The 27,329-nt window shown below is 37.4% G+C and overlaps 2 protein-coding genes across 4 annotated transcripts in view; both read right to left on the reverse strand.

Annotated features, from left to right (window-relative positions):
• The window catches only part of Dna2 (DNA replication helicase/nuclease 2), a 41,071-nt gene extending 32,595 nt beyond the window's left edge, over nucleotides 1-8,476 (reverse strand). The window contains exons 1-4 of the mRNA XM_076834600.1: nucleotides 8,403-8,476; nucleotides 6,079-6,261; nucleotides 3,824-4,007; nucleotides 1,545-1,693 (exon numbers count right to left, since the gene is read on the reverse strand). Coding sequence (XP_076690715.1) covers nucleotides 1,545-1,693; nucleotides 3,824-4,007; nucleotides 6,079-6,261; nucleotides 8,403-8,476 — 590 coding nt within the window. The remainder of the gene's footprint in view (nucleotides 1-1,544; nucleotides 1,694-3,823; nucleotides 4,008-6,078; nucleotides 6,262-8,402) is intronic.
• Nucleotides 8,477-17,783: 9,307 nt separating this feature from the next.
• The window catches only part of Slc25a16 (solute carrier family 25 member 16), a 44,101-nt gene continuing 34,555 nt past the window's right edge, over nucleotides 17,784-27,329 (reverse strand). For 2 of the 3 annotated variants that reach the window (XM_076834645.1, XM_076834646.1), the window contains 3 exons: nucleotides 26,047-26,209; nucleotides 22,351-22,419; nucleotides 17,784-20,043 (listed from right to left, as the gene is read on the reverse strand). In XM_076834645.1, coding sequence (XP_076690760.1) covers nucleotides 19,887-20,043; nucleotides 22,351-22,419; nucleotides 26,047-26,209 — 389 coding nt within the window. In that variant the 3' untranslated portion in view covers nucleotides 17,784-19,886. Of the gene's footprint in view, nucleotides 20,072-22,350; nucleotides 22,420-26,046; nucleotides 26,210-27,329 lie in introns of all 3 variants that reach the window. The other variant, XM_076834647.1, reaches the window with a different exon arrangement.

Consider the following 27,329-nt stretch of genomic DNA (forward strand, 5'->3'; position numbering starts at 1 on the left):
AAACATTTAAGTAGCCTATGGAGAGGAACTGAGGCTTCCTAGCCAGAAGGCATGCAGGTGCACCATCTCAGAACATCATCTTCCAATCCTAGTCAAGTCCCAAGATGACAAGCCCACATGGGAGACTGAGCTCAACCACAAAGCTAAGTCACTGACAAATTTCTGAACTACAAAATCTCTGGGATAATAAATGTTTTTAATTTTAAGTCAAGTGCACCAGCCCATGCCTATAGTCCCAGCTACTCATGAAGCTGAGACAGGAGGATCACTAGAGCCCTGGAGTTTAGAGCCAGACTAGGCAACATGGACCAGACCCTGTCTATTCCCACCCCCTCACTTGACCACCAAGTTGTACCCCTAGCCCCTTTTTATGTTGAGACAGGGTCTCACTAACTTGCTGAGACTAGCCTTCAACTTGCCATCTGCCTACTTCTAGGATTATAGGCATGCATCACAATGCTGTGCAAGGGCCTGTATCTCAAATTAAATAAATGAACAAACATTATTATATATTTATATTTTCCCCTCCTTGCAGTGGTAGGGATCAAACCCGGGGACTGACACATGCTAGGCAAGCACTTTATCACCAAGCTACACCCCCAGACAACATTTGTCATTTTAAGTCACTATAATGACAAATATCTTTTTTTGGTACTGGGGATTAAACCCAGGGGTTCTTTACCATTGAGCTACATCCCTAGCCCTTTCAATTTTTAATTTTAAGACACGGTTTCACTTAGTTGCTTAGGGCCTTGCTAAATTGCTGAGGCTGGCCTCAAACATGTAATCCTCCTACCTTAACCTCCAAAGTTGCTAGGATTACAGGTATGCACCACTATGCCCAGTAAGTCACTAAGTTTTGACAAATTTATTTCATGGAAACAGATGATCAATATAATAATGTCACCATGTGCAGTCCAGAGTGTGACAAGAAAGTCAGAAATTTGCAATGTATAATGACAAATAAGGAGCTAAGTGAAACTTCATTAATTTAGTCAAAATTTTATTGAATCTATCAATATTCCATTTTTTATAGGAATACCAGTGATTGAACCCAGGAGCGGAGGGGTACTTAACCACTAAACCAAATCCCCGTCCCTTTTTATTTATTTTGACACAGGGTCTCTGACAGCGGCTAATGAATCAGTTGTACACATGTACCAAACATTAGAAATTATGAGCCTCGGGTCTGGGGATGTGGTTCAAGCGGTAGCGTGCTCGCCTGGCATGCGTATGGCCCGGGTTTGATCCTAAGCACCACATACAAACAAAGATGTTGTGTCCGCCAAAAACTAAAAAATAAACATTAAAAAAATTCTCTCTCTCACTCTCTCTTTAAAAAAAAAAAGAAAGAAATTATGAGCCTAATACTTCCTGCTGTACAACTTTGAGAATTCTTACAACTTGCAACAAGGTACCGATACAGGAGTCTACATTTTAGGTTACATTAATTCATTCAAATAGTCTAATTACCAAACCTAGATTGTAGGAAAGAAGCTATATAATATAAAGTTGTACCTGCAGTTCTTCTCACAATTACTTACATTTCTTTCAAATGCTTTATTTCCTGAACAATTTGACAAGAAAGTTCTTGCAGCTTTTCAGGGGTGAAGCTCTTACTACTTATTGCTTTTTGAAACACTTCATGGAGAATGGTACCAATCAGCATTTGGCGTGTGGCTGGATTAGAATTCTATGAAAACAAATCACACAATTTAGTCCATACATTAAGAGACAAGACTGTATATTGTATACGCACCATAGCCAAAATGTACCACCAAGACAAATACCAAAAGATTATTAAACAATATTTTTCTGGTTCGTGAAATTATAAGTAACACTTCCTTCTATTCAGAATTATCAATTATTGTATAAGTCTGAGTTACTTAAAATATTTCCATTTTAAAAAATAATAAAATTGATATAAAAAAAGCTCAATATATGGGCTGAGGCTGTAGCTCAGTGGCAGAGTGCTTGCCTTGTACATGTGAGGCACTGGGTTCAATCCTCAGCACCACATAAAAATAAACAAAATAAAGACATGCTGTCCATCTACAACTATAAAAAAAATTTAAAAAAAAAAAAAGCTCAACATATTTTCAAGCCTCCCATAAGTTTTATAAGCATTATAAGCCTCCCATAAGTTTTATAAGTATTATAAGACAGTTTTATAAGTATTCTCGAATTTCACTTTATAATCCACTCAAATAGAAAACTAAATAAAAGCATAGCTCATAAACGTGTGCACATAAAAGATACTATTCATAGGCTGGGGTTGCTCAGAGGTAGAGCACTCACCTAGCAAGTTGGAGGCCCTGGGTTCAATCCTCAGAACCACATAAAAATAAATAAATAAAATAAAAAGTATTGTATCCAACTACATCTAAAAAGTAAATTTTTGTTTTTTTAAAGAGAGAGGGGGAGAGAGAGAGAAGAGAGAGGAGAGAGAGAGAGAGAGAGAATTTTTTTAATATTTATTTTTTAGTTTTTCGGCGGACACAACATCTTTGTTTGTATGTGGTGCTGAGGATGGAACCCGGGCCGCATGCATGCCAGGTGCGCGCGCTACAGTTTGAGCCACATCCCCAGCCTTAAAAAGTAAATATTAAAAAAAAAAAAAAAAAGATACAATTCAACTAAAATTTAAACCTACGATAAGAGACAATTTCAGGGGCTGGGATTGTGGCTCATCGGTAGAGCGCTCGCCTAGCACGAGCAGGACCCGGGTTCAATCCTCAGCAACACATAAAAATAAAGGCATTGTGTTGTGTCCATCTACACCTAAAAAATAAATATTAAAAAATAAATAAAAATAAAGACAGTTTCAAAGAAAAGTTATTTCAAGGGCTGGGGTTGTGGCTTAGTGGTAGAGCACTTGCCTAGCATGCGTGAGACCCTGGGTTTGATCTTTAGCACCACATAAAAATAAATAAAAATAAAGACATTGTGTCCATCTACAACTAAAAATATTTTTAAAAAAAAGGTATTTCAAAAAGAAACAATATTTTATTTCTCAATATACTCTTTTATAATGCTCAACCTTTCCCTTGAAGCTACCAGAAAAACAAAGATAAGGCCACCAAAATATCCATCAGAAATTTAATAAATTAAATTATAAGAGAACACTCCATACTATTTTTGCAACTTCTGGGTTGTAATTTTTTTTTTTTTGACAATTTTAATATTTATTTATTTATTTTTTAGTTTTCGGCGGACACAACATCTTTGTTTGTATGTGGTGCTGAGGATGGAACCCGGGCCACACGCATGCCAGGCGAGCGCACTACCGCTTGAGCCACATCCCCAGCCCTGGGTTGTAATTATTATTACTATTGTAGTGCTGGGGATTGAACCCAGGGACATACTACCATTGAGCCACATCCCACCCTTTTTTAAAAATATTTTATTTAGAGACAGGGTCTTGCTAAGTTGCTTAGGGCCTCTCTAAGTTGCTGAGACTGGCTTCAAACTTGCAAACCTCCTGCCTCCCCAGCCTCCCATATGCTACTGCAACCAGCTCAGCAAATTTATTTCAAAATAAAAACCTTTTAAAAAACTGATATTCAGGCTGGGTGTGGTGGCACAAGCCTGTAATACCAGCAGTTTGGGAGGCTGAAATAGGAGAACAGTGAATTCAAAGCCAGCCTCAGCAACTATGAGGCACTAAGTGATTCAGAGAGACCCTGTCTCTAAATAAAATATAAAAAAGGCTGGGGATGTGGCTCAGTGGTTAAGTGTACCTGAGTTCAATCCCTGGTACCAAAAAATAGTTCTCTATAAACTCTAAGATTCTGTGTAAACATCAGTTGTTAATACTATTTACCCTAAAAGTTTCACTTAGTACAGCTCTTCTCATACATCGAATACTACTGGCTATGCTTGTGCCAGAAATCAGCATGTCTGGATACAGAATCAGATATCCAAAATCTTCATCAATTATCCATGTGCCAGATTTGCAGTCTCCTTCCAAATGAATGATATCCCCTGGCTCTACTGGTACAGAACACCTAAAAGTAAAGGAAAGTTAAGTAGGTTCCTGCATTTAAACATATTGAGGAGACTTCAAAAAATTAACAAGCACCGGATATAGTAGCACACAAGGATCACAAGATCAAGGTCAGCTTCAGCAACATAGAGAAGTTCTAAGCAACTTAAGTGAGATCCTGTCTCAAAATTAAAAATAAAAAAGGGCTAGGAATGTGGTTCAGTAGTAGAGCAACCCTGGGCACCCCTATCCTCAGTACCAAAAAAAAAAACAAACAAACAACCACTATTTCAAAAGAATATTTTTTAGCAAGGTGCAGTGGTGCAAGCAAGTAATCCCAGTTACTCGGGAGGCCAAGGCAGGAGGATTACAAGTTTCAAGGCTAGCCACAGCAATTTAGCAAGACCCTCTCTCAAAATAAAAAAATAAAGGGGCGGGCTGGGGATGTGGCTCAAGTGGTAGCGCGCTCGCCTGGCATGCATGAGGCCCGGGTTCGATTCTCAGCACCACATACAAACAAAGATGTTGTGTCCGCCGATAACTAAAAAATAAATATTAAAAAATTCTCTCTCTCTCTCCTCTCTCACTCTCTCTTTAAAAAAATAAAATAAAATAAAAAATAAAGGGGCTAGGGATGTGTCTCAATCGGTAGCGCGCGCACCTGGCATGCATGCGGCCCGGGTTCAATCCTCAGCAGCACATACAAACAAAGATGTTGTGTCCGCCGAAAAAAAAATAATAAAATAAAATAAAAAATAAAAAGGGGGCTGGGGCTCAGTGGTAGCACATTTGCAGGGCACGTGTGAGGCACTGAGTTCGATTCTCAGCACCACATATAAATACATAATAAACAAATAAATAAAGGTTTATCAACAATTTTAAATAAATAAATAATTAAAAATAATTAAAAAGGGCTGGAGTGTGCCTCTATGGGTAGAATGCATTAAGTTCAATCCTCAGTAACACTGACCACCCCCCAAAAAAGGGAAAACAAAATAACCACATACGCACACGCACGCGCGCGCGCACACACACACACACACATTTCATATGAATAAGTAATTCTAAATTTCTGGGTATCTTTAAAAATCTGAACACCAGGACACAGTCTTCTGGATAAATTCCTAGTCACTCTACCCCTTTCCATAACACATACCAGAGCGGGGGTACTGGGGTTGTGGCTTAGTGGCAGGGCACTTGCCTCGCACGTATGAGCACCACATAAAAATAAACAAAATAAAGATACTGCGTCCATGTATTACTAAAAAAAAAAAAAAAAATTGCAATGCATTCTTGAAAAAAAAAAAAAAAACAGAGAATAATCAAGGGCTCCCCTTACATCCCAAAGAGAAACTCCAGGCATGGTGACACATACCTGTAATCCCATGAACTATGGAGGTGGAGACGACAATCTCAAGTTTGAGGCTAACCTCAGAATTTTATCAAGGCCCTAAGCAACTTAGCAAGTCCATATTTCAAAATTTTAAAAATGGCTGGGGATGTGGCTCAGAGATAAGGTCCCTCTGGGTTCAACCCCCAATATCAAACAAAAACAACTGCTTAGTCTACTGCAAAAGCTATCAACTATTTACTAGTGTAATATATAGCTCTAATTATTAATTGGGTTTTTTAAATAATTAATCTTCTCATTCTTAAGACTTTCAGTATGTCTATAGCTTCTAAAGGCTTTAGACAAAGAGTCAAAGTTAGAATAAACACTCCCAAATCTGAGAAAATCCAAAATTCAAAACACTTTTTTAATCCCAAGCATTATGGATAAGGGACACCTGAACTGATCATGATTTTGAAATGACAATAAAAATCAACTTTTGGAACAAGAGACTTGAGATACCTGGGTAAAAGAAACAACTTTCATGTAGAATTAAGTCAGTTTCAAATCTACTCCCTTGTTAACAATTACATTATAGCAACATTCACGAAAGCATTTGATAGTGCTGGAGATATAGTTCAGTGGTAGGGCACTTGTCTAGCATGCATAATGCTCTGGGTTCAGTCTCCGACATTGAAAAAAATATATATATGGTACCCTTAAGACTCTGCCAAATCAGTGCTCAAAGTCAAACAAATATTACCAGTCACTCCTAAGGATGCACTGTTCTTTATAGTCTAGGGATTGGGAAGCAGTGATGATTAGGTGTTTTTCATAGGTTCCTTCTTTATTCTGTACTGTATTGACTGCTAACACCAGATAGCGATTATCCGTTCCATGGCTCAGAATTGTCTTAGGAAAGGAAGCTTCCTTCTTCTTATGAAATCTAAAGCATACACATACAAAACTATGTTAGCACAACCATGACATAAGAAAACATTCAATTTGTTTTATCTGGAAGTCAATCTTTTAGTTTTCTAGGTTTATTTCTTCTGGTGAGCGAATCACAATGACCTTTAGTTAAAATAGTTAAAACTGAGCAAAGCATACTGGAAAAATTCCTATTATAAAAGCTTCCCAGAAGCCACGCCATTTAAAACATGCTTACAGGGGCTGAGTATGTAACTCAATAACAACAATGCTTGCCTAGCATGCATGAGGCACTGGGTTTGAACCTCAGTACCACAAAAAAAAATCAAAATTTTTAAAAAGTGCTTATGATATGGCCTTTCCCAATTTAATCTCTGAGTTTTGTGGTACACTCATCACCATGAGGATCAAGAATAAACTTGGAGGGCTGGAGTTGTGGCTCATTGGTGGAGCGCTTGCCTGGCATGTGTGAGGCACTGGGTTCAATCCTCCACACCACATAAAAATAAACAAACAAACAAACAAATAAATAAAGGTATTGTGTCCGTCTACAATTTAAAAATATTTTTAAAAAGAATAAACTGGGGCCGGGAGGTGGCTCAAGCAGTAACGCGCTCGCCTGGCATGCGTGCAGCCAGGGTTTGATCCTCAGCACCACATACAAATAAAGATGTTGTGTCCGCTGAAAACTAAAAAATTAAATAAATAAATATTAAAATTCTCTCTCTCTCTCTCTCTCTCTCTCTGTCTCTTTTTAAAAAAGAATAAACTGCAGCATGATGTTGCAGACTTGTAATCCCAGCTGCTCAGGCGGCTGGGGCAAGGGGATCACAATTTTGTTCAAAGCCAACCTCAGCAAAAGCAAGGTGCTAAGCAATTCAGTGAGACCCGGTCTCCAAATAAAATCCAAATAGGGGGCTGGAATGTGGGTAGTGGTGAGGCCCCTAAATTCAATCCCTGGTACCCACCCCCCACCAAAAAAAAAAAAAAAAAGAATAAACTGGGTGGCACCACTACTAGTCCCAGTTACTCCCAGGCTGAGATAAGAATACTCCTTGAGCCCAGGAATTCCTGGCAGCCTGAGCAAAAAGTGAGACTCCACCTCTTAACACCTGAGTAGCTCATTCCTTTATAAGAGTAACTCATAAGTTTATTTATATTTATAATGAGAAAGTTCATTTCATAATAACTTTACCCTTGGTCCAAGCTACCTGAAATCATGGACAATAACCTCTTTGGAAAAGGACCTTCTCCTCATAAGTCTTTTCTGTCAGACTGCAGGAGTTCAAAGTCATTCTCTCTTTCAATTACACCAAATGTCTTTCACAATACTATATCTTTGTCACCCAGACTGTACACTCTTATCATTTTGTTTACTCAACTCCCCCATCTAGCTCAGACTAATTAACATCCAAAGATGGGCTGCAAAGCCTAAAAGATCTCTCAAAAGGTGCTGGTGAGCCAGGCTTGGTGGCGCAGGCCTGTAATTCCAGCGACTCACGAGGCTGAGACAGGAGGATCACAAATTCAAGGTTAGCTTCAGCAACTTAGCGAGGCCCTAAGCAAATTAAAGAGACCCTGTCTTAAAACAAAAAATAAAGGGAAGGGGGACTTGGGATTTAGTTCAGTGTCCCTGGCTTAAACCCCAATTTAAAAAAAAAAAAAAAAAAGTAATGCTGATCAAAACCCCTAATGCAAATATCTCGCAATAATTTATCTTTTTATTGCTATTACTACTTAAAATAATTCCCTATCATGATGGTGAAGTTTACCCGACCAGAGAGTTGAGGATGCAGACTCTCCTACCCGAGATAAATTCCTCCAACTCAACATCAGATGCTTTGAGTTTCCTTTTAGGAATGCATTTCAGGTGCCCGAGACTCCCCAAATTCGGGAAAGAGGTGAACTCAAGGGAAAGAATGACTGCAGGGCGCCAGTCTTCAGACAATGGCCAAATGTGGCTCTCCAAAAAGCCCTGCGCAGCGGTCCCCAGCTCCGGAGCCTCGCCAGCGCCGGCGGAGCTGAACCCGGCCCCTCGGTCCCAGCCCGCAGACAGTCGGCAGCCAGGCTCAGCCGGCGGAGGCACAGATGTGGCCTCTCCCGCGTCTTTATTTTAAATCTCCCGCTAAATTCCCACCCCCGCCCCGCTCCGCTCACAGCTCCGCTGGCGCCGCAGCCTCCTCTCCGAAACTCTTCTCCATCAGCATCTCCAGTTCGTTTAGCTGCTCCATCCTCGGCTCGGGGACAGCAAACAGCCACAAGGTAAAGCCCTGGGAACCAGAAGCCACCCTTAAATCTCCGAAGCTATAAAGAAGCGCGAATCGCGCGGCACCACGCGCATGCGCCGACCCGCCGAGGTCTCATGTGACCTGCGCGGGGCCGCCCCTCGCGCGCCCGGGGCTTTCAAAGTGGAGCGCCTCAGCTGGCGTCTTTGCTCCCTAACTTCAGGCTTGGAAAAGTGTAAATCCTCATATCCGGCCAAGACTAAGTGCCCTGACCACGCTCTTGACACCCCAAGCCATGCCCAACTCTTGCTTTTCGTTTGAACAGAACCATTTAGAAATGGCCAAATTCAGGTGTCCCTGTTGGCTTTGGGAATTTTGCATTCATGGAGAAACAACTTCTCCTTTTTCAAATGAAAAATTCAGAGAAAAATAGAAGCAATCAGATAGGAACTGACTCATCACGCCAAGACTGAATCCAAAAAACTGCTAATATCTGCCTGTCTCATAACCTCTTTCTACGTTTATTAAAATGTTCCTCCTGTCAATGGGCAATCATTTCACATGAACTCAGAACCTCAAGGCCTCCAGCATTTTGAAGGATGCTACTTCATCAATTGTTTCCTCATTCTCTTACCATCAATCTCACCCTCGCTATTGGTTTGCTGCCATACTGTACTAATGGCCCATATATCTCCTTTTTGGGGGAGTGGGGAGTGCTGGAGAGTTAATCCAGGGGCGCTTAACCACTGAGCCACATCCACAGTTCTTTTTTGTGTTTTACTTAGAAACAGGGTCTCACTAAATTGCTGCCGCTGACTTTGAACTCTCAATTCTCCTGCCTCAGCCTCCCAAGATGCGGGGATTACAGGCTTGCGCCACCACGGTATTCTCCCATCTTAAAAAGCTGTTAACCTTGGCCAGGCACACACCTGTAATCCCAGCAATTTAGGAGGTTGAGGCAGGAGAATCTCAAGTTCCAGGCCAGCCTCAGCAATTTAGCAAGTTTGTCTCAAAATAAAAATTTTAAAAAAGACTGGAGATGTGGTTCAGTGGTAGAGCCTCCTGTTTCAATCCCTAGAGCCAGAAAGAAAAAGAAAAAAGAAAAAAGAATTGTCTTCAGCTGGAGAGCTTAGCTCAGTGGTAGAACACAAACTTAGAACATGCTGAGGCCTTGGTTCCCAAGCACAATCCCTCCAATTTATAGTCATTAACTGTAGTCACTATGCTGGAAATATAACGGTACTGGTTCCTTCCAGTCTTGCCTCCCTTAAATTCATTCCTTTTTCCTCAATAGATTATAATGAAAATTCTAAAAGGTACAGAAAAGTTATAATTTTATAATAAACAGCCATATACAATTATTACTTTTTCTTTGATTTGTCACATGTATATCTATTCATTCATCTCTCTATATCCATGAATTCAAGTTTAATGCATTTAAAAAGTGCAAACAACATTACATTTCATACCTAAATACTTTAGTGTACTTATGAACTAAAGTTCAATATTTGTTTATAGCTCTCTTTTTTTGTGATACTGGGATTGTGCATTTGAGGCAAGCATTCTACCAACTGAGCTGTATCCCTTCTTATGCTTTTTATGTAAATTTTAAACTTTATATAAAATACACAAATCTCATATGCACCATTTGATGAATTTTGACAAATACAAGTGTATAACTCAAATAGATAAGCGGTTCTCCTGTCTATACATCTCAAATTGCCGTATCTTTGTTAAGATATGTTATTATCATCCCAAAAAGTTCCCTCATGCCAGTTCCCATGCCTATCCCTATGAAGAGGCAATCATTAAACTTATTATTATTCACCAGAAATTAAATCTGTCTATTCTAAAACTTCACATAGGGGCTGGGGATGTGGCTCAAGCGGTAGCCTGCTCGCCTGGCTTGCGTGCGGCCCAGGTTCGATCCTCAGCACCACATACAAACAAAGATATTGTGTCCGCCGAAAACTAAAAAATAAAATATTAAAAAAATTCTCTCTCTTTAAAAAAATAAATAAATAAAACTTCACATAAATGCAAGTAAACCCTATGTACAGTATATACAATTGTGTGTCAGGCTTCTCAGCATGTTTTTGTTGTTCATCCATATTTTTAAAAATGCATCAGCAGCTTGATTCTTTTTATTGCTGAATTCAATAAATATACCACAATTTACTTGGTCAATATCCTGTAGCACTGTAGTATTTTACCAAGTTGAATAAAGTTGCTACTAATATTCCTATATAAGTTTTTTTATGGCCATAAACTCCTATTTCTCTTGGATGAATATCTTTGAATGAAATTTCTAGATCATGAATAAGTTTATAGTTATGATAATGAGAAACTGCTAGACTTTAAACAAAGTGATTATAACATTTTATATTACCAACAACGTATGAGAATCAGTTTCTCCATGTCCCATACAACATTTGATACTGTCAATCTTTTTAGTTTTAATTTACATTTCCCAATCACTAATCAGGTACTTTATCATGTCCCTGGTCATTTGCATATATTCCAGGCGAGTGCACTACCGCTTGAGCCACTTCCCCAGCCCCTGCATCTATTCCTTTGTAAACTATTCCTTTGTTTAAATCATTTGCTTATTTTTTAAAAATTGAATTGCCCTTTTATTATTGAGTTGCAGGACTACTTTATAAATTATGACTACAAGCCTTTCTCATATACATTTTGCAAATAATTTCTCTTAGTCTATTGGTTGCCTATTCAGATTTTTTTCTTTTTCCTAGTACTGGTATTGAACCCAGGAATATTTTACCACTGAGATACACCCCAAGCTAAGTTGCTGAGGGCCTTGCTAAATTGCTAAGGCTGGCCTCCAATTTTCAATTCCCCTGTCTCAGCCTCCAGAGTAGGTAAGATTAGAGGTATACACCACCACATCTAGTTGCCTATTTATATTCTTAACAAGGTATTTAGGCATTTGTATGCTTTTTTGGAGGGTGCTGAGGATTGAACCCAGGGTCTCTTGTATGTGCACTGTACCACTAGGACACACCCTCAGCCTCCTGTTTTATTTTTTCCTTATGTATTCCTATTTATCCATTTTTCTTCTATGCTTTTTGTTTTTTGTGACCTAAAACATTTTTGCCAAACCCTGAATAATAAGTTGTTGTTCTCTTTCTTTTTTTTTTGGGGGGGGAGGGTGTAAGGGAGGGGAGCTGCTTATCTATTTTTTCTTTCTTTTTGGTGCATCTGCAATAGTATATGCTTTATTGCCAAATATTAGTTCACTATCAACTGTTTTCTTTTCTGCTTAAAGATTTTTTATTTGTTTATACATCCCAAATTACCAAGGACAGTGGCATATGCCTGTAAATACAGCAACTCAGGAGGCTGGGGCAAGAGGATCCCAAGTTTAAGTTCAGTCTGGGCTATATATCAAGACCCTGTCTCAAAATAAAAAAATAAAAAGAACTGGAGGACAGGCGCAGTGGCACATGCCTGTAATCCCAGAGGCTGGAGAGCTGTGACAGGAGGATCACGAGTTCAAAGCCTGCTTCAGCAAACTGTGAGGCAGCTAAGCAACTCAACCCTGTCTCTAAATAAAATACAAAAAAGGGCTGGGGATGTGGTTCAGTGGTCAAGTGCCCCCGAGTTCAATCCCCGGTACCCCCACACACACACTAAAAAAGAACCCTCCTGATTCAATTCTTAGTATACCCTCTGCCTCGAATACATCTCAGGCTATTTTTTGTCTTTTTTCTTATTATTTTATGGTACTGGGAATTTAACCCAAGGATACTCTACCACTAAGCCACATCCCCAGCCCTTTTTCTTTTTTGAGAAAGGATCTTGCTGAGTTACTTAGGACCTCACTAAATTTCTGAGGCTGGCTTTGAACTTATGATCCTCTTGCCTCAGCCTCCCAAACTACTGGGATTACAGGCATGCACCACTGTGCCTGGCTCCTTCTTTGTTTCTCTTTTTTATTTTAAAGAAGCAAAAGTTTCTTTTGACTCAGAATTCTTGCGGCTGCTTTAGGTCTGGGGTGAGGCAGAATGTCATGGCAGAAAGGAGGGGAGAAAGAAAGCTGCTCAGTTCATGGATTCTAAGAAACAGAGAAGGAGGGGGAGAAGCTGAGGACAAAATGTAGTCCCACAAGTATGCCCTCAGTGACCTACTTCCTCTAATTAGACCCCACCTGCTACAATTTCCACCTCCTCCCAACATTCTATTCAAATTATTAATTCATCAAATAGGTTAACCCACTGATGAGGTTACAGCCCTTATGATCCAATTTCTTCTCAACAGCTCTACCTCTGTCATTGCTGCATTCAGGACCACATCTTCTTTTTTTTTTTTTTAAAGGTGTGGTGGTACATGCCTTTATTTTTCATTTTTTTTTTTAAGATAGAGAGAGGAGAGAGAGAGAGAGAGAATGAGAGAGAATTTTTTAATATTTATTTTTTAGTATTTGGCGGACACAACATCTTTGTTTGTATGTGGTGCTGAGGATCGAACCCGGGCCGCACGCATGCCAGGCGAGCGCGCTACCGCTTGAGCCACATCCCAGCCCCAAGGACCACATCTTCAACACTTGCATTTTGGGAGACATTCCAGATCCAACCTATAACATAGATGCTCTATGTAAAAATAAAATTTGGCTATAAAATAAGTTCAAAGGCACAGCAAAACTATGCAGGGATGATATATAAAGTTCAGAGGAATCTAGAATTTTTATCACAATATGTACCAAATTTACCTGACCACAAAATATTCTCTTCCCTTTATCTTTTTACCACATTGTCATTCTGTAGAACAAAATTTAAGGAGATTCTTTCTTTGAAATTTTAATATTTACAATAGTTTTTAATATTTTAATTATATTTTGATAAGTAGGCAATTGTGTTTGAAGGTTCCATGTTCTTATTTATTTATTTTGAGACTAGATGTGGTCTCTCCCTCCAACTCCTAGGCTCCTAGGCTCTCCTAGGAGAGCCCCCCGCATCAGACTCCCAAGTAGTTGGGACTGCAGTTTCATACCAATGTGACCAGCAATTACTGCATCTATTTATGGATCATATTTTTTTCTCCTTCATTCTGTTATTATGGGAAATTACACCATTGGTTTCTGAATGTTAAAAAATTTTGCGTTTCCAGAATAAACCCAAATTGGTAATGGCTTTTTATGTATCACTAGACTTGAATTGCTAATACGTTGGTAAGAATATTTCCATCAAGCTATGCATGATGGTACATTCCTGTAATCACAGTTACTCAGGAGGATGGCAAATTTAAGATCAGCCTCAGCAATTTAGTGAGACCCTCAGTAACTTAGTTAGATAAAGAGCTAAGGCTGGGCATGGTGGTGCACAAGTATAATCGCAGTGGCTCCAGAGGCTGAGGCAGGAAGATCACAAGTTTCAAAGCCAGCCTCAGCAACTTAGCAAGGTCCTAGCAACTTAGGGAGACCTTGTCTGTAAATAAAATTCAAAAAGGGTTGGGGAAGTGGTTCAGTGCCCCTGGCTTCAATACCCAGTATAAAGAAAAAAAAAAAAAAAAAGTGTGAGGATGTAGCTCAGTGGAACCTTGCTTGCCTGGCACGCAGAAGCCTGAATTCAATCCCAGTGCTGCAATAAATAAATAATATTCAAAAAATTTTACTTCCCTGCCAAAAATAGTCAGTAGCCTCCCATTGTATTTAGAATAAAAGACAAAATTGCCACACCCTGTAGACTTCTACATGATTTGATGTGTGTTGTGTGTTGTATGTTGTGTGTTGTGTGTGTGTGTGTGTGTGTTAGGGATTTAACCAAGAAGTCTTCTAACTCTGATCTACATTTTCACCCACATTCATTATTTTGTTTTGAGAGAGTTTCCCACTAGGTTGTCAAGGCTGACTTGAACTTGTGATCCTTTTGTTTCAGCCTCCTGTCACTGGGGTTACAGGCATGTGCCATCATGCCCTCATGTTTTGGCCTTTGTCTTAATTTGTGTGTTGTACCTTTTATTTTAAGACAAGCTCTAAGTTGTTTAAAGCCTCTCTAAACTGTTGAGGCTGGCTTTTAACTAATAATCCTCCTGCCTAAGCCTCCCTAGCAACTAGGATTACAGGCGTACACCATCACACCCGGCTGTCTCTTTTTAAAGTGCATTTGTTGCTTCTCCTTCACCCATAATGCTTCATTCACACTGGCCTTCAGACAATTCCCTAATCAAGCCAAGCTTTCTTCCATGTTAAGTTTCCTGGGCTGGGATTGTGGCTCAGTGGTAGAGCACTCTCCTTGTGCGGGCGGGGCCGGGGCTCGATCCTCAGCACCACATAAAATAATTATATGTACAATCAAGGCATTTTAACATATTTTTGTAGTCTCTAAAAAGGCAAGAAAGTGGCAAAAGTGTCTATACATTCAGAAAAAGCTTTCTATCAAAAGAAAATTTATTTTTTAACAGAATAAAACCTTACATGTAAAATATACCTCATAAGCACCTGGGATTTTACTCTATTAGCAGCTTAATTCTTTTTTTTTTTTTTTAAGAGAGAGAGAGAGAATTTTTTTAATATTTATTTTTTAGTTCTCGGCAGACACAACATCTTTGTTTGTATGTGGTGCTGAGGATCGAACCTGGGCCGCAGGCATGCCAGGCGAGCACACTATCGCTTGAGCCACATCCCCAGCCCCGCAGCTTAATTCTGATTGTTTAGAGATCCATCACCATTTTTTTGTTTTGTTTTGTTTTTTCTTGTCATACTCATGTTTACTTAAAAAACAATCTAGAGTACCAAGTTGATAAAAATATGATATTTTGCTTTCCTTTCTATTGTATGTAATATTTTAAATTTTATTCAAAGAAAATTTCTCTTTGTGTAATTCAGAGTAGTTCTGTTTTTGAAAAGGTAACTGTTCTGGTAGGTTGTTTTTATTTAATGCACTGACTATAATTTTTCTGAGTTGCCAAAAGATCGGAATCTAATTATTTTTGCTTCTTGAAAATTTTAAGTAAAGTTTTCTCCAGTACAAGACAGAAGATAAATCTCAATTCAGTTCATGAGGCTAGTATAAGTCTGTGTCAAAACTACATAAACTATTACAAGAAAAAACTACAAACCAATATCGCTCATAACCATATATGTAAAAAACCTGAATAAAATATTAGCACATCAAATTTTAAAAAAGGCGTTGTGTTGTGTCCATCTAAACCTAAAAAATAAATATTAAAAAAAAACTTTAAAAAAAAAAAAGTTTTGTACCTACTGTTCCCTTCAACAAGGCCATTCTTGCCCTGCAACTCTTTTCGTGGCTGATTGCTTTTTATCATTCACGTATGAGGTTATAGTATGTATTGCACATCAAAGAACACTTTCTTGACCATTCTAAGTGGCCTCCTTGAGTATTTACCCTCTTGTAAGCACTTTTAACAAACTGCACTCATTTTACTACTGGCTTATGTTTATTAACATGCTCAAATGTATTGACATGTTTGAAGCTGGGAGTGGTGGTGCACACCTGTAATCATAGCAGCTTGGGAGGCTGAGGCAGGAGGATCACAAGTTCAAAGTCAGTTTCAGCAACCTAGTGAGACCCTGTATCTAAATAAAATACAAAAAAAGGGCTGGGGATGTGGCTTAGTGGTTGAGCACCCCTGTGTTCATACCCAGTACCAAAAAAAAAAAAAAGACATGCTTGAGTTTCATCTGAACAGGATATATACTTGTTAGCATATAGCAACATAACTAGAACACTACCCTCTAGATTCAGACTAACTTGAATTCAAATCCTAGATCCACCACTTATCATGTGAACCTAGCCAAATCACTTAACTTCCCTGGCCCTGACTATCACCATCCGTAAAAAGAGAATAGTAAATAGTGTGTGTCTCATTGCATTATTACAGGGATTGTGTTAAAGCATAAAAATTGCTTAAAACAAAGCATGGCATAAAAGAAGTCCCAAGGAAATACACGACTGTTACTTTTGTTGTTGTTGTTGTTGTGGGAATTGAACCCAAGGGTGCTCAATCACTGAGCCACATCCCCAGAACTTTTTTTTATTTTGAGACAGTGTCTCACTAAGTTGCTGAGATTGGTTTTAAACTTGCTATCCTCCTGCCTCAGCCTCCTGAGTTACTGAAATTACAGGAGTGTGGCACTGTACCCATCTATGACTATTACTATTTATCACTGGTTTCTAGTGCCTAACACAATGTCTAATATTCAAAGAAAATATCTGAGGAACTGTGAAAAGTGTGTAGCTGCTGAACAAGTGTGTCAGATATGATTGGCCTACTCTGCCAGGCGATGCATTACTTGTATAATATAGGTTTCCTTATTTACCACTCATATTGGCAAATTAGCAATACAATATTTCTGTGAAAGAAAATATATTATTTCTAAAATGTGGTTTTCTTGGACTATTTGTGCTTTATTTATCCCAATTAGGATAGAAGGTCTCTAAAAATGGGAGTGAGGCTTCCTTCTCCCACCAATAAATATTACTGAGCACTGTTATAGTGCCACACCCTCTGTTCCTCACTAGAAACAAGGATATGGCTCTGACCTTGGGAAAACAACTGTGGGGAAGAACATAGGTAAACAAGTAGTTATCATAAAGTGCAACCCATACTTTATTAGACAGATGCCCAGTGTTGGATGTTATTGAGTATCCAAATGAGTTTGTGTGAAATTTGGCCTCCCAAGAGAAGTCCCCTACAGTGCTGGTATAGCTGGTATACAATATGGGAAACAAACGCATGTTCGGTACCCCGGTGGAAAATGGAGCAAGATATTATTATGTACACCCAATAACTTCTCCACCTACACACAGGCAACCATTGAGAATTAGGGGTGCTATGGCACTCATCAATCCTAATCAGACCATTGACCCATTGTATAGACCAGACATCTAAACAAAATGAAAGACAGGAAAAGAGGCCTGGTGAGACAAAAAGAAAGAAACAGACAATCTTCAAATGGAAAATAAACTAAACTAGGAGTGATGGCACACACCTGTGATCTCAGATACTTGGAAGGCCAAGTCAGGAGGACCACAACTTTAATGAGGGAAGGCTCGACAATTTAGTGAGACCCTGATTTAAAAATAAAAAATAAAAGGCTGGGGATGGAGCTCAGCAGTAGAGAATCTCTGGTTTGAATCCCTAATAACCCACACGGGTGCGCGCGCGCACACACACACACACACACACACACACACAAACACACAACCTAGGAAGATGCACTTTGGGTTACTGATCTTAAATAAATAAGATACAATTATATTTAAAGATTCTTCCATTCTGACTGCTTATGTTTCACGTTTGTGCTTCAATAATGTAAACAAAAGAAAGAAACCATCAAAACAAGAATAAAATTTATTTTCAATATCCTGTGTATTCTGTAACAGACATAGAATGCGATTTTTTACTTAAAAATATCTGCAGTTCCCTTTAATTGATAACATAACTGAGATACTTATTTTATACATTTAAATTATCTCAAGATCTCATGATCACAGTTACCTACAGTGTGCCCCAGAAATGAAAATATACAAAATACTTTTAGAAACACATGTATTTCTACTGGCTGGTACACTTACAAATCATACAAAGATACATATTTATTTTTAAAATAAAGACTTGAAAATGAAACCAGTTCATTAAATTTTTACTAAAGTATGACAAGAAATCTTTTAAGCAAAAAATAATAATTGATGCAGAAATAACACTTTCAACTTTTCTAATGTCTTAAAAATCACATTAATTTCTACAAATCACTATTTCTCAATATAGAATTTTAATTGTTCCCTGCCCATTTCTGTCATGCTTACAATAAAACGTAAAAAGTGCTCTAAATACAGTAAATGGAATTATTTCATTTAAAATGTTTTCTTAATATAAAAGATAACAATCAGACCATATCTTATTTTTCTACTTAAATTTATATTGTAATAAAATTACTTTACATGGAAGAACTACTTAATGTATCATCATGACATAATACCTTAGGCACATTCTTTGATACACATCTACATTAATGTATATTTCACAGTCCACTTAAATAAATTTTCTAGTAGACATCAAATGATCTAATAAGAACAAATCTATAGTATACTCTTTTTGAGAGCAAAGATATTCGGGTTTATTATTACTGCCTTTAGGAAATATATTGAATTTTAAAAACACATGTAAATGCCTCATAGTACCTGGTCATAATATTTGAGCAAAACCTGATGATTATTTAGTCTCTCTCACTCTTTTTTTTTTGGCTGTATTGGGGATTGACTGCAGGGGTGTCCTACCAATGAGTCACATACTTAGACCTTTTTTCCTGTTTTGAGACAGGTTTTTCCTAAGTTGCCAAGACCGGACTCAACTTGCCATCCCCCTGCCTCAGTATCTGGAGCCGCTGGGATTACAGGTGTGTCCCAACATACCCCCATCTTGAGTCTTTAGTTGTTGTTTTTTTTTTGGGGGGTGGAGGGGTATACTGAGGATTGAACCCACTGGTTACATCCCCAGCCCTTTTAATTTTTTAATTTGAGAAGTGTCTCATTAAGTTGCGTAGGGCCTCACTAAACTGTTGAGGCTAGCTTTGAACTTGTGATCCTCTTACCTCAGCCCTTCGAGCTACTAGGATTAAAGGTATGTGCCACTGCATCCAGCAAGTTTCTACTTTTAAATACAATATTTCTTTTACTAAAAAGAAAGTGTTCTTTTATCTTGTGAAACACATTCATAAGAAGAGAAATAATAATACTTGAATGCTGGCTATATTTTATAGAACTTAAAAATTCAGTTCTTATTGTTCTGCTGCAATATAATCAAACTTGTTTATTTTATAATATAAACAAAATGTTCAAAGACTCTTTACAAAATTATGACTACAGGCTTGGAGAATCATTCAGTGGTCAAGTGCACGTTCAGCATGTACAGGGCCCTGGGTTCAATCCCCAGCATTAAAAAATATATATATATATCATGATTACAATTAAAATCTTTGAACAGGAGGCTGGGAATTCAGTTCAGGGATGGAGCACTTGCCTGGCATGTGTGAGGTGCTGGATTTGACCCCAGCACTGCAAAAATAAAAAGAAGTTTGGAATAGTAAGATAAAGCTAATGGCAACCTCTTAAGCTCCATTTTAAGTTAGTTCTGCTCCCAAATAACATTTTAAAATGGTCTCAAATAACCTGTTATGATTAGCATCATCAGCTTAGTAATATTTTTTTCAATGTTCAAAGGTATAATGTTTGGCATCAGAAAGGATATTGGCATCAAAAGCAATTTTGGTTTGTGATTTAAAAAAAAAAAAAATCAAGTAGTAATGTCAGTGGTTCCTGTGACAGGGTAAATATCCCCCTTCAAGTAATGTTTGCTTCACAATTAAAGTAACATTTTATTTTTCTCTGAGAGTTTATTAAGGAAAATAAACCACAAACCGCAATTTTTTTTTTTAGTTGAGGTGAAAAAACTGCTTCATAAGTTCATATGTTGTAAAAGCCACTGCTTGAGAGGGAATACACCGAATATAATTAAGAGATAAACCACGATATAATCCTTTTCGAATTCCATGGTGTCCATAGACATACTTCATAGTCTCCCGCATGGTACTGAAAGACAATGGTTAAATGATGACACCTCTCTGCCCATTCATAAAGACACAATTTCAGGATCCATAACAGCATTTTAAAAAGAAGCTAAAATGGCATGTTAAATAACTTTCGAAAAGTAAGTGTTATAATAAGCTAAAAGTTCACAATGAAACAGCAAGTCATTTCAATCAAGTGTAATATAAGCTTTGTACATAAATTTGAAGGCTCATTAAAACAATGTATTTCATTTGTGCTACATCTATGATGTTAACTAACAACACTATTTCACAACTATTGAGGCAATCCCTTTATTTGTTTATTTCTTTTTGCAATGCTAGGATCAACCCCAAGATCTTGCACACGCTAGTATTCTACTACTTAGCTACTTACTCCTCCAGCTCCCGCTACCTCCTCCACACCTTTTTTGGGTTTTTTTTTGGAAACAGGGTCTCACTAACTTGCCCAGGCTGGCCCTACATGTATGATCCTCTTGCCTTAGCATCTCAAACAAACAGCTGGGCTTACAAGAATGTGCGACCCTATCCAGCATAGCTCAACTTTTAAAATACTGTAACTAGCTGGTGAGCTTAGAACTAAAGTTTGAAAGACTCTCTTTCAGATTTCAGCAATAAAGTCTTTCTTGTTGCAAACAGTTCTTTCTTTCTTTTTTAGGGGGGGAGTACTGGGGATTGACAAACCCAGGGCTCTTTATCACTGTGCTACATCCCCAGCTTTTTAATTTTTTATATTGAGACAGGGTCCAGCTAAAGTACTTGGGACCTTCCTAAATTGCCAAGGCTGGACTAATATGCTGAGATTAGAGGCATGCACCATCACACCTGGCTCAGAGTTGTTTCTTTCCTTTCAAACCAATATACAGCCATTTCCTTTTCCCTTCAATAAGCAATTTTGAAATCTTCAAAAAAACCTTTTGCATGAACAAGGCAATCCAAGGTCTGAACAAATATTTTGCTTTTCTTTTGAGGGACAACATATTGCCAAATTGGTATATGGGTCTGGTTTCTGTAAGGTTTCAGTTATGTTCCATTTCTCTTATAAAATTCATTTTAGAGAAGCTCTATTAAATAAAAACATAAAGAGAGCTACATGTATGATTTTCAAAATTCTGAGATCTGCATTTTTTTAAATATTTTTTTTTAGTTCTTAGGTGGACACAATATCTTTATTTTTTATTTTTTTAATGTGGTGCTGAGAATCGAACCCAGTGCCTCACGCATGATAGGCGAGCGCACTACCACTGAGCCACATCACCAGCCCTGCATTTTTTTTTAATATCTTTATTTTTATTTGTTTATTTTTATGTGGTGCTGAGGATCGAACCCAGGGTGTGAGGCAAGATCTGTACCACTAAGCTATAACCCCAGCCCCGGGGAGCTACATTTAAAAAAAATATAAAAACAAACAGATAATTCTTTTATAATATTTTTGTTTCATCTAATAATTCTGAAATGTTATCATTTCAAAATTTCAAGATTTTGCAATATTTTGCAATATTTCCCCTAAATATGAATTAAAGACTTGATCCCCAGGGAGGTGCTATAGGGAGATGATGAGACCTTTAAGAGGAGAGGCCTAGTTAAAAGTCTTTTTAGATCATTATGGGCTCAAAAGGTACTGTGAGTCCCTAACCCCTTATTTGCGTCTCTTTTTTCACTTCCCAGCCATGAAGTGAGTGGCTTTGCTCTGCCATGAATGCCTACCATTGTGTGCTGTTTGGTCACAGACACAAAGAAGAAAACAGGGCTAATCAATCATGGACTGGAGTTTCTCAAACCATGAGCCAAAATAAACCTCTTCTATTTATAAGTTGATTATCTCAGATATGCGTTATAATGACAGAAAGCTAGCACAAATCAGAATGATGCTAAATTTCTACAGATTATAGAAAGCTGCAGAACTATTCTGTGCAGTAATGATAGTCACTATCCACATGTGCTACTGAGCACTTAAATTGAGATGTGCACTAAGTATAAAATACACACTGGATTTCAAATACTTAGCAGAAATATTGCAAAATATTACAAAAACTTTGAAATGTTTAAAGGATAACATTTCAGACTTAGTAGATAAAACAAAAAAATATTATAAAAGAATTATGTTTGTTTTTATCTTTTTTAAAAATGTAGCCCCCAGAATTTTTAAAATTATACATGTACCTCTCTTTATGTTTCTACAAAGTTACCACAGTATACTATCAGAGACAAAATGAAAGACAAGGACTATAGGTGAGACCAGAGTCCTATCTTCCTACTGACTTTTAAACATTACATTTTCTAAAGATACAATGATGTATGGAGAACTTACAGGCACTTTTCAAATTCTGGCAGAACAGTTCCTAGTTGCATTCTCCGACGAGTTACATCAAATGGGTATCTAAAAGAAGAAAAGGCAAAAAGACTTAAAAAACATTATTTTTCATTTTCTATTTAAACAAGCATTGAATGCAAAGTCCCATCCACACTAGAAAATAAAGTGTATTCTTAATGTTTTCTCCAATCTGGGAATCAGGAAATAAACACATGAATAAATCAATTAACTATGCAATGTCTCCTTTCTCTCTTTAAAGGACACGTCTTTCCCATTATCGCAATATCAAGTTCTGTTCATTTCTTGAAACCAAATTTTTATGCCACTTCCTAAAGAAACAAACTGGGTGCTTTCATTGTTGGAACGCTGACATAGGGTTTCTCAACTTTGGCTCTGTTGATATTCTGGATCATTCTTTGCTGTGGGCACTGTCCTGCGTATCCTAAGATGTTTAGCTGCCTCCCTGACCTTTACCCACTATTTTCCAGTAGCGGCCCTACAGTTTTGACAACCAAAAATGTCTTCAGACATTAACCAATGTCCACTGAAGTCAAAATCACCCCCAAGAGTGAGAACTACTACCTGAAGAATATTCAGCAAGTTCCCACATATACAGTAGACTAACACAATTTTTTTTAAAGGGCTAGAGTTAATGATACAAATAATTGCATTTTAAGGGCTGAGAAAATTATACCATTGCCTAAAAATTATATATGCAAAGGTAATCTCTTTTAGCAGTGGGACTGCAGGTGATTTCTTTAAAAACTACTTTTACATTCCTAGTACTGACTGACTACCTTGTATTCAGTACTATGCTAAACTATTTATGTTCATTATTTAATTTCAACTTCAAAACAATTGCATGAAGTAGATATTATTATTCCAATACTAAGTTTAAAATTATTGAGAAACATCCATCAGTGTCACCAAACTGCTTTCTACTTTCCTATTTCAAGTTTTCTATGAAATCTAATATGCACAAAAGTATAATGAAACAATCATACATTTAATACACATTTAAATTCATTATTTTAAAAAATATACCCACATATCAACCCTGCAACATAAGAAATAACATTAACAGTAGTTGAGGCTCCCTACATACCTCAATACCATCTCCAGAAAATACTTATTATTGGGGAAGAAGAGAAAAGGAAAAAGATTTACAGGACTATGGAGACCGAAAACCTCAACTGCAGGATTGGTTTCCAACCTGAAATGGTGTGGGTAGAAAGAACATAAGAAGACAAACTGAAAAAGTCCAAAAGAAGGGAAATAACAGTGGGAAAGACAAAACGGCATTCTAGGGAATCTTCTAAAGTAAAATAATGACAAGACATAGTGACTATCTAGTTATATATGATGTGGAAAATGATTTATTAGGACTAGTAGAATGGGTGTCTATCGATAACAAATAGGAAAGTTGAGGGCTGAGGACAAAGATGAAGACAAGAAGGTATATTTGTTTCTTTTTGTTTTGTTTTGCTAAAGATCAAAACTACTGTCTTGTGCATGCTAGACAAGCTTTCTACTGCTGATCAATGCCCACAGCCCCAAGAAGGTAATATTTGAATTCTAGAGTGTTCAATGATGGCAGAAGACCAAGTACAATCTAAAAGTTTGCTGGAGCTGTAATAGAGAGTCAGTAATAGAGATTAAATTATCTATACAGAGGTGACCATTAAAACCATGAAGATGCTGGGCATGGTGACACATACCTGTAATCCCAATGGCTGGGAGGCTGAAGCAGGAGGATTGCAAGTCTGAGGCCAGCCTCAGCAGTTAGCAAGGCCCTAAGCAACTTAGTAAGACCCTGTCTCAAAGTAAAAAAATTTAAAAAGGGGTGGGGATGTGGCTCAGAGGTTAAGCACCCCTGGGTTCTATCTCTAGTACCAAAAAAAAAAGGAAGAGAGGAGGGAGGAAGGGAAGGAAAGTTGGAAGAAAGGGAGGGAGGGAAAGAGGGAAGGAAGGAAGGGAGGGAAAGAGGGAAGGAAGGAAGGAGGGATGGATGGAAGGAAGAAAAGAAGGGAGGAAAAATGAAAAAATAAATAAAACAATGAAGATGAATAAGCTGTTCTACATACTTAGTTTGAGAAGAGAGGCTGAAGTCTGATTTGTTCTTAAAATTTTCACACAGAAAGGTAAGCTATAAATCAGAAAATACCTGAAAATGGAGGTACTATTAAAACAGCCCAAGAACTAGGACAACAGAAGAGAGGCTTAAAGAACCAAAGTCGGGGCTGGGATGTGGCTCAAGCGGTAGCGCGCTTGCCTGGCATGCGTGCGGCCTAGGTTTGATCCTCAGCACCACATACAAATAAAGATGTTGTATCCAAAGAAAACTAAAAAGTAAATATTAAAAAATTCTATCTTAAAAAAAAAAAAAAAGGAACTGGAGCCACTGGATGATGGATGGTTCCATGGGCATAGAATATACTTTTTAAGAAAAAAAGTGGAAAAAGAAAGACAGATTTTAGGGAGCTAAGCTGTGAGTTAGTAAAGAAAGGGAAGCAACAAAAAGAGAATAATAATAGCTGGAGATGAACATGTCTCTCAAGTGAACAGGATTGACAGCCGACTTTCCGACTTTTCTTCTTTACCTTCAATCTAGTACAATCTGCTCCCACCTACAAATACATGGAATCTGCTTTCAAAAATAATAATAATAATAATAATAATAATAATCCTCAATTTGGAAATCCAATGAAAACCTTACTTATCTTACTGACTTTTCCTTTCCCATTGGATACTCTTTGTTTTTTGTTTTTTTTCTTAAGACTTTGACTCATTTATTTATTTATTTATTCATTCATTCATTCATTTTGTGTGGTGCTGGGGAACGAATCCAGGGCCTTGTACATGCAAGGCAAGCACTCTACCAACAGAACTATATCCCCAGTCCTGGATACTCTTTGATTCTTTGTAACATTACTATTTCCTTGTCTTCTTATTTTTCAGAATATTTTCTCTTGTTCATAAAAAGCTTTTCTTCTTCCTATTGCTGAAAAATCCCTGTATTTTGTGTTCTAGTTTCTTCCAATTTCATTCTACTCAATCTCTTTTGACCTAGGAAAATTCTCTGAAGTCACCTTCCCAATTATACTATAGTAATACCTTTATCAACATCCCCACTACATTTTAAAATCTGTCTAGAGTAACACAATATTGCTACTCCTAATAAAAAGATAAACTTGCTGAGGTAACAACTTTGTTTTCCTTTCAGTGAATTTCCCAATTCCTAGTGTACTATCTGGCACAAAGTAGGACTTCAAGATTCAAAGCAAATTGTGAGTCCGCGCACGCATGTGTTCACCCACTCACACACACACACACACACAGAGTCTCTCTCTTAAATGTTTGAAACTTTAGAAATTTTATATAGGCAAGTTCACAAGAAAATATGGATGAACAATATATTTAGTGTTTTTTTTCTTTCTTTTGAGTGTATCTGTATAAAATTGGGTGGATTCACCTTAACTTTATCAATTTGGCATATGATTACTCATTAATATCCTTAAAGTTAAGGCTTATCTGAAAAAAATAAATTAATGCTTATAAAAATTAGTACTTGTTGTTTTACAAGGGATCCTGTTTTTGAAGAATTTATTAGAAAAACTAAAATAATTAACCAACACTAAAAATTAGGATTGGATAACTATAATTTGACTGAATTAAGTTGTTGAAGAAACTTACGATATTGTCTGTGCTATTGCTCCAGCAACACCACCACAAAGTAAGTTAATGTGAGTTTTCAAAACTAAGACATTAGGATTGTCTGATGAAGGTCTGCCAAGAAGGGTAGGAGCATGGGAAAGCCCAACACTCTTTAAGGTACCAAAAGTAAAAAATGAAACACCTGAAAAACAAAATATAAATTCACCATGATGCTTCACAGAACATGAGCCGCGAAAAAGTCATCTTTTCTTATGTAATAATCAATTAATTCAAGAAAGTAACTAAGCATTTCCTAATTATTGATGTTTGGCTTAACATAAGAAAGATCTACTATTTATAATTATTGACGTATTTATAAATATTTATAAATATTTACCACCTATAAAAAATTATAGTATTGGTTTTCATACTAGCATATTACTCATTGAAGGAAGTGGTAGTGACTGTAATGCCACCTTATATAGAATCAAAATAAACATTTTCCAAAGTTTTACATGAGTGAAAATTAAATTCATGATTAATATTTACAAGTAACTATGACAACTTATACTTACAACAACAATGAAGGTGATAATATAGGCAAAAAATTCAGAAGTGAAAAAAGCATTACAATTTTAACTATAACAATTTTATCTTCAAGAAAAAATTATGAACATAATAAAATGTTCATATTGGCTCATAAGACTTGGAGATTTTAATAATATAGTATGAAGTTGATGCTTGCAAAAAATTTTACATGATTTTGCTAGGCACAGCAGCACACACCTTAAATCCCAGGGACTTGTGAGGCTGAGGCTGGAGGATCACAAGTTTGAGGCAGGCCTTAACAACTTAGTGAGTTCCTAAAGAACTTAGCAAGAGGGGTTGGGGTTGTGGCTCAGTGGTAGAGTGCTTGCCTAGCATGTGTAAGGCCCTGGGTTCAATCCTCAGCACCACATAAAAAATAAAATAAAGATATTGTGTCCACCTAAAACTAAAAAGTAAATATTTAAAAAAAAAGGTTCTGCACATAACTTTTATTTGAAAAAAAAATTAAACTAAACATAAGGTTTAGGATATAGCTTAGATGCTAGAGTTCCTGCCTCACATATACAAGGTCCTGGGTTCTATCTGCAGCACCACACATACACAAAAAAAACCTAAACCTGGACAGGTGCAGTGGCGCAGGCCTATAATCCCAGTGGCTCATGAGGCCGAAGCAGGAGGCTGGCAAGTTCAAAGCCAGCCTCAGCAACAGCAAGGCACTAAGCAACTTAGTAAGACCCTGTCTCTAAATAAAATACAAAATAGGGCTGGGGATA

The sequence above is a fragment of the Callospermophilus lateralis genome, chromosome 15 (genome assembly GCF_048772815.1).
Source record: "Callospermophilus lateralis isolate mCalLat2 chromosome 15, mCalLat2.hap1, whole genome shotgun sequence".
In the NCBI taxonomy this organism is placed as follows: domain Eukaryota; kingdom Metazoa; phylum Chordata; class Mammalia; order Rodentia; family Sciuridae; genus Callospermophilus; species Callospermophilus lateralis.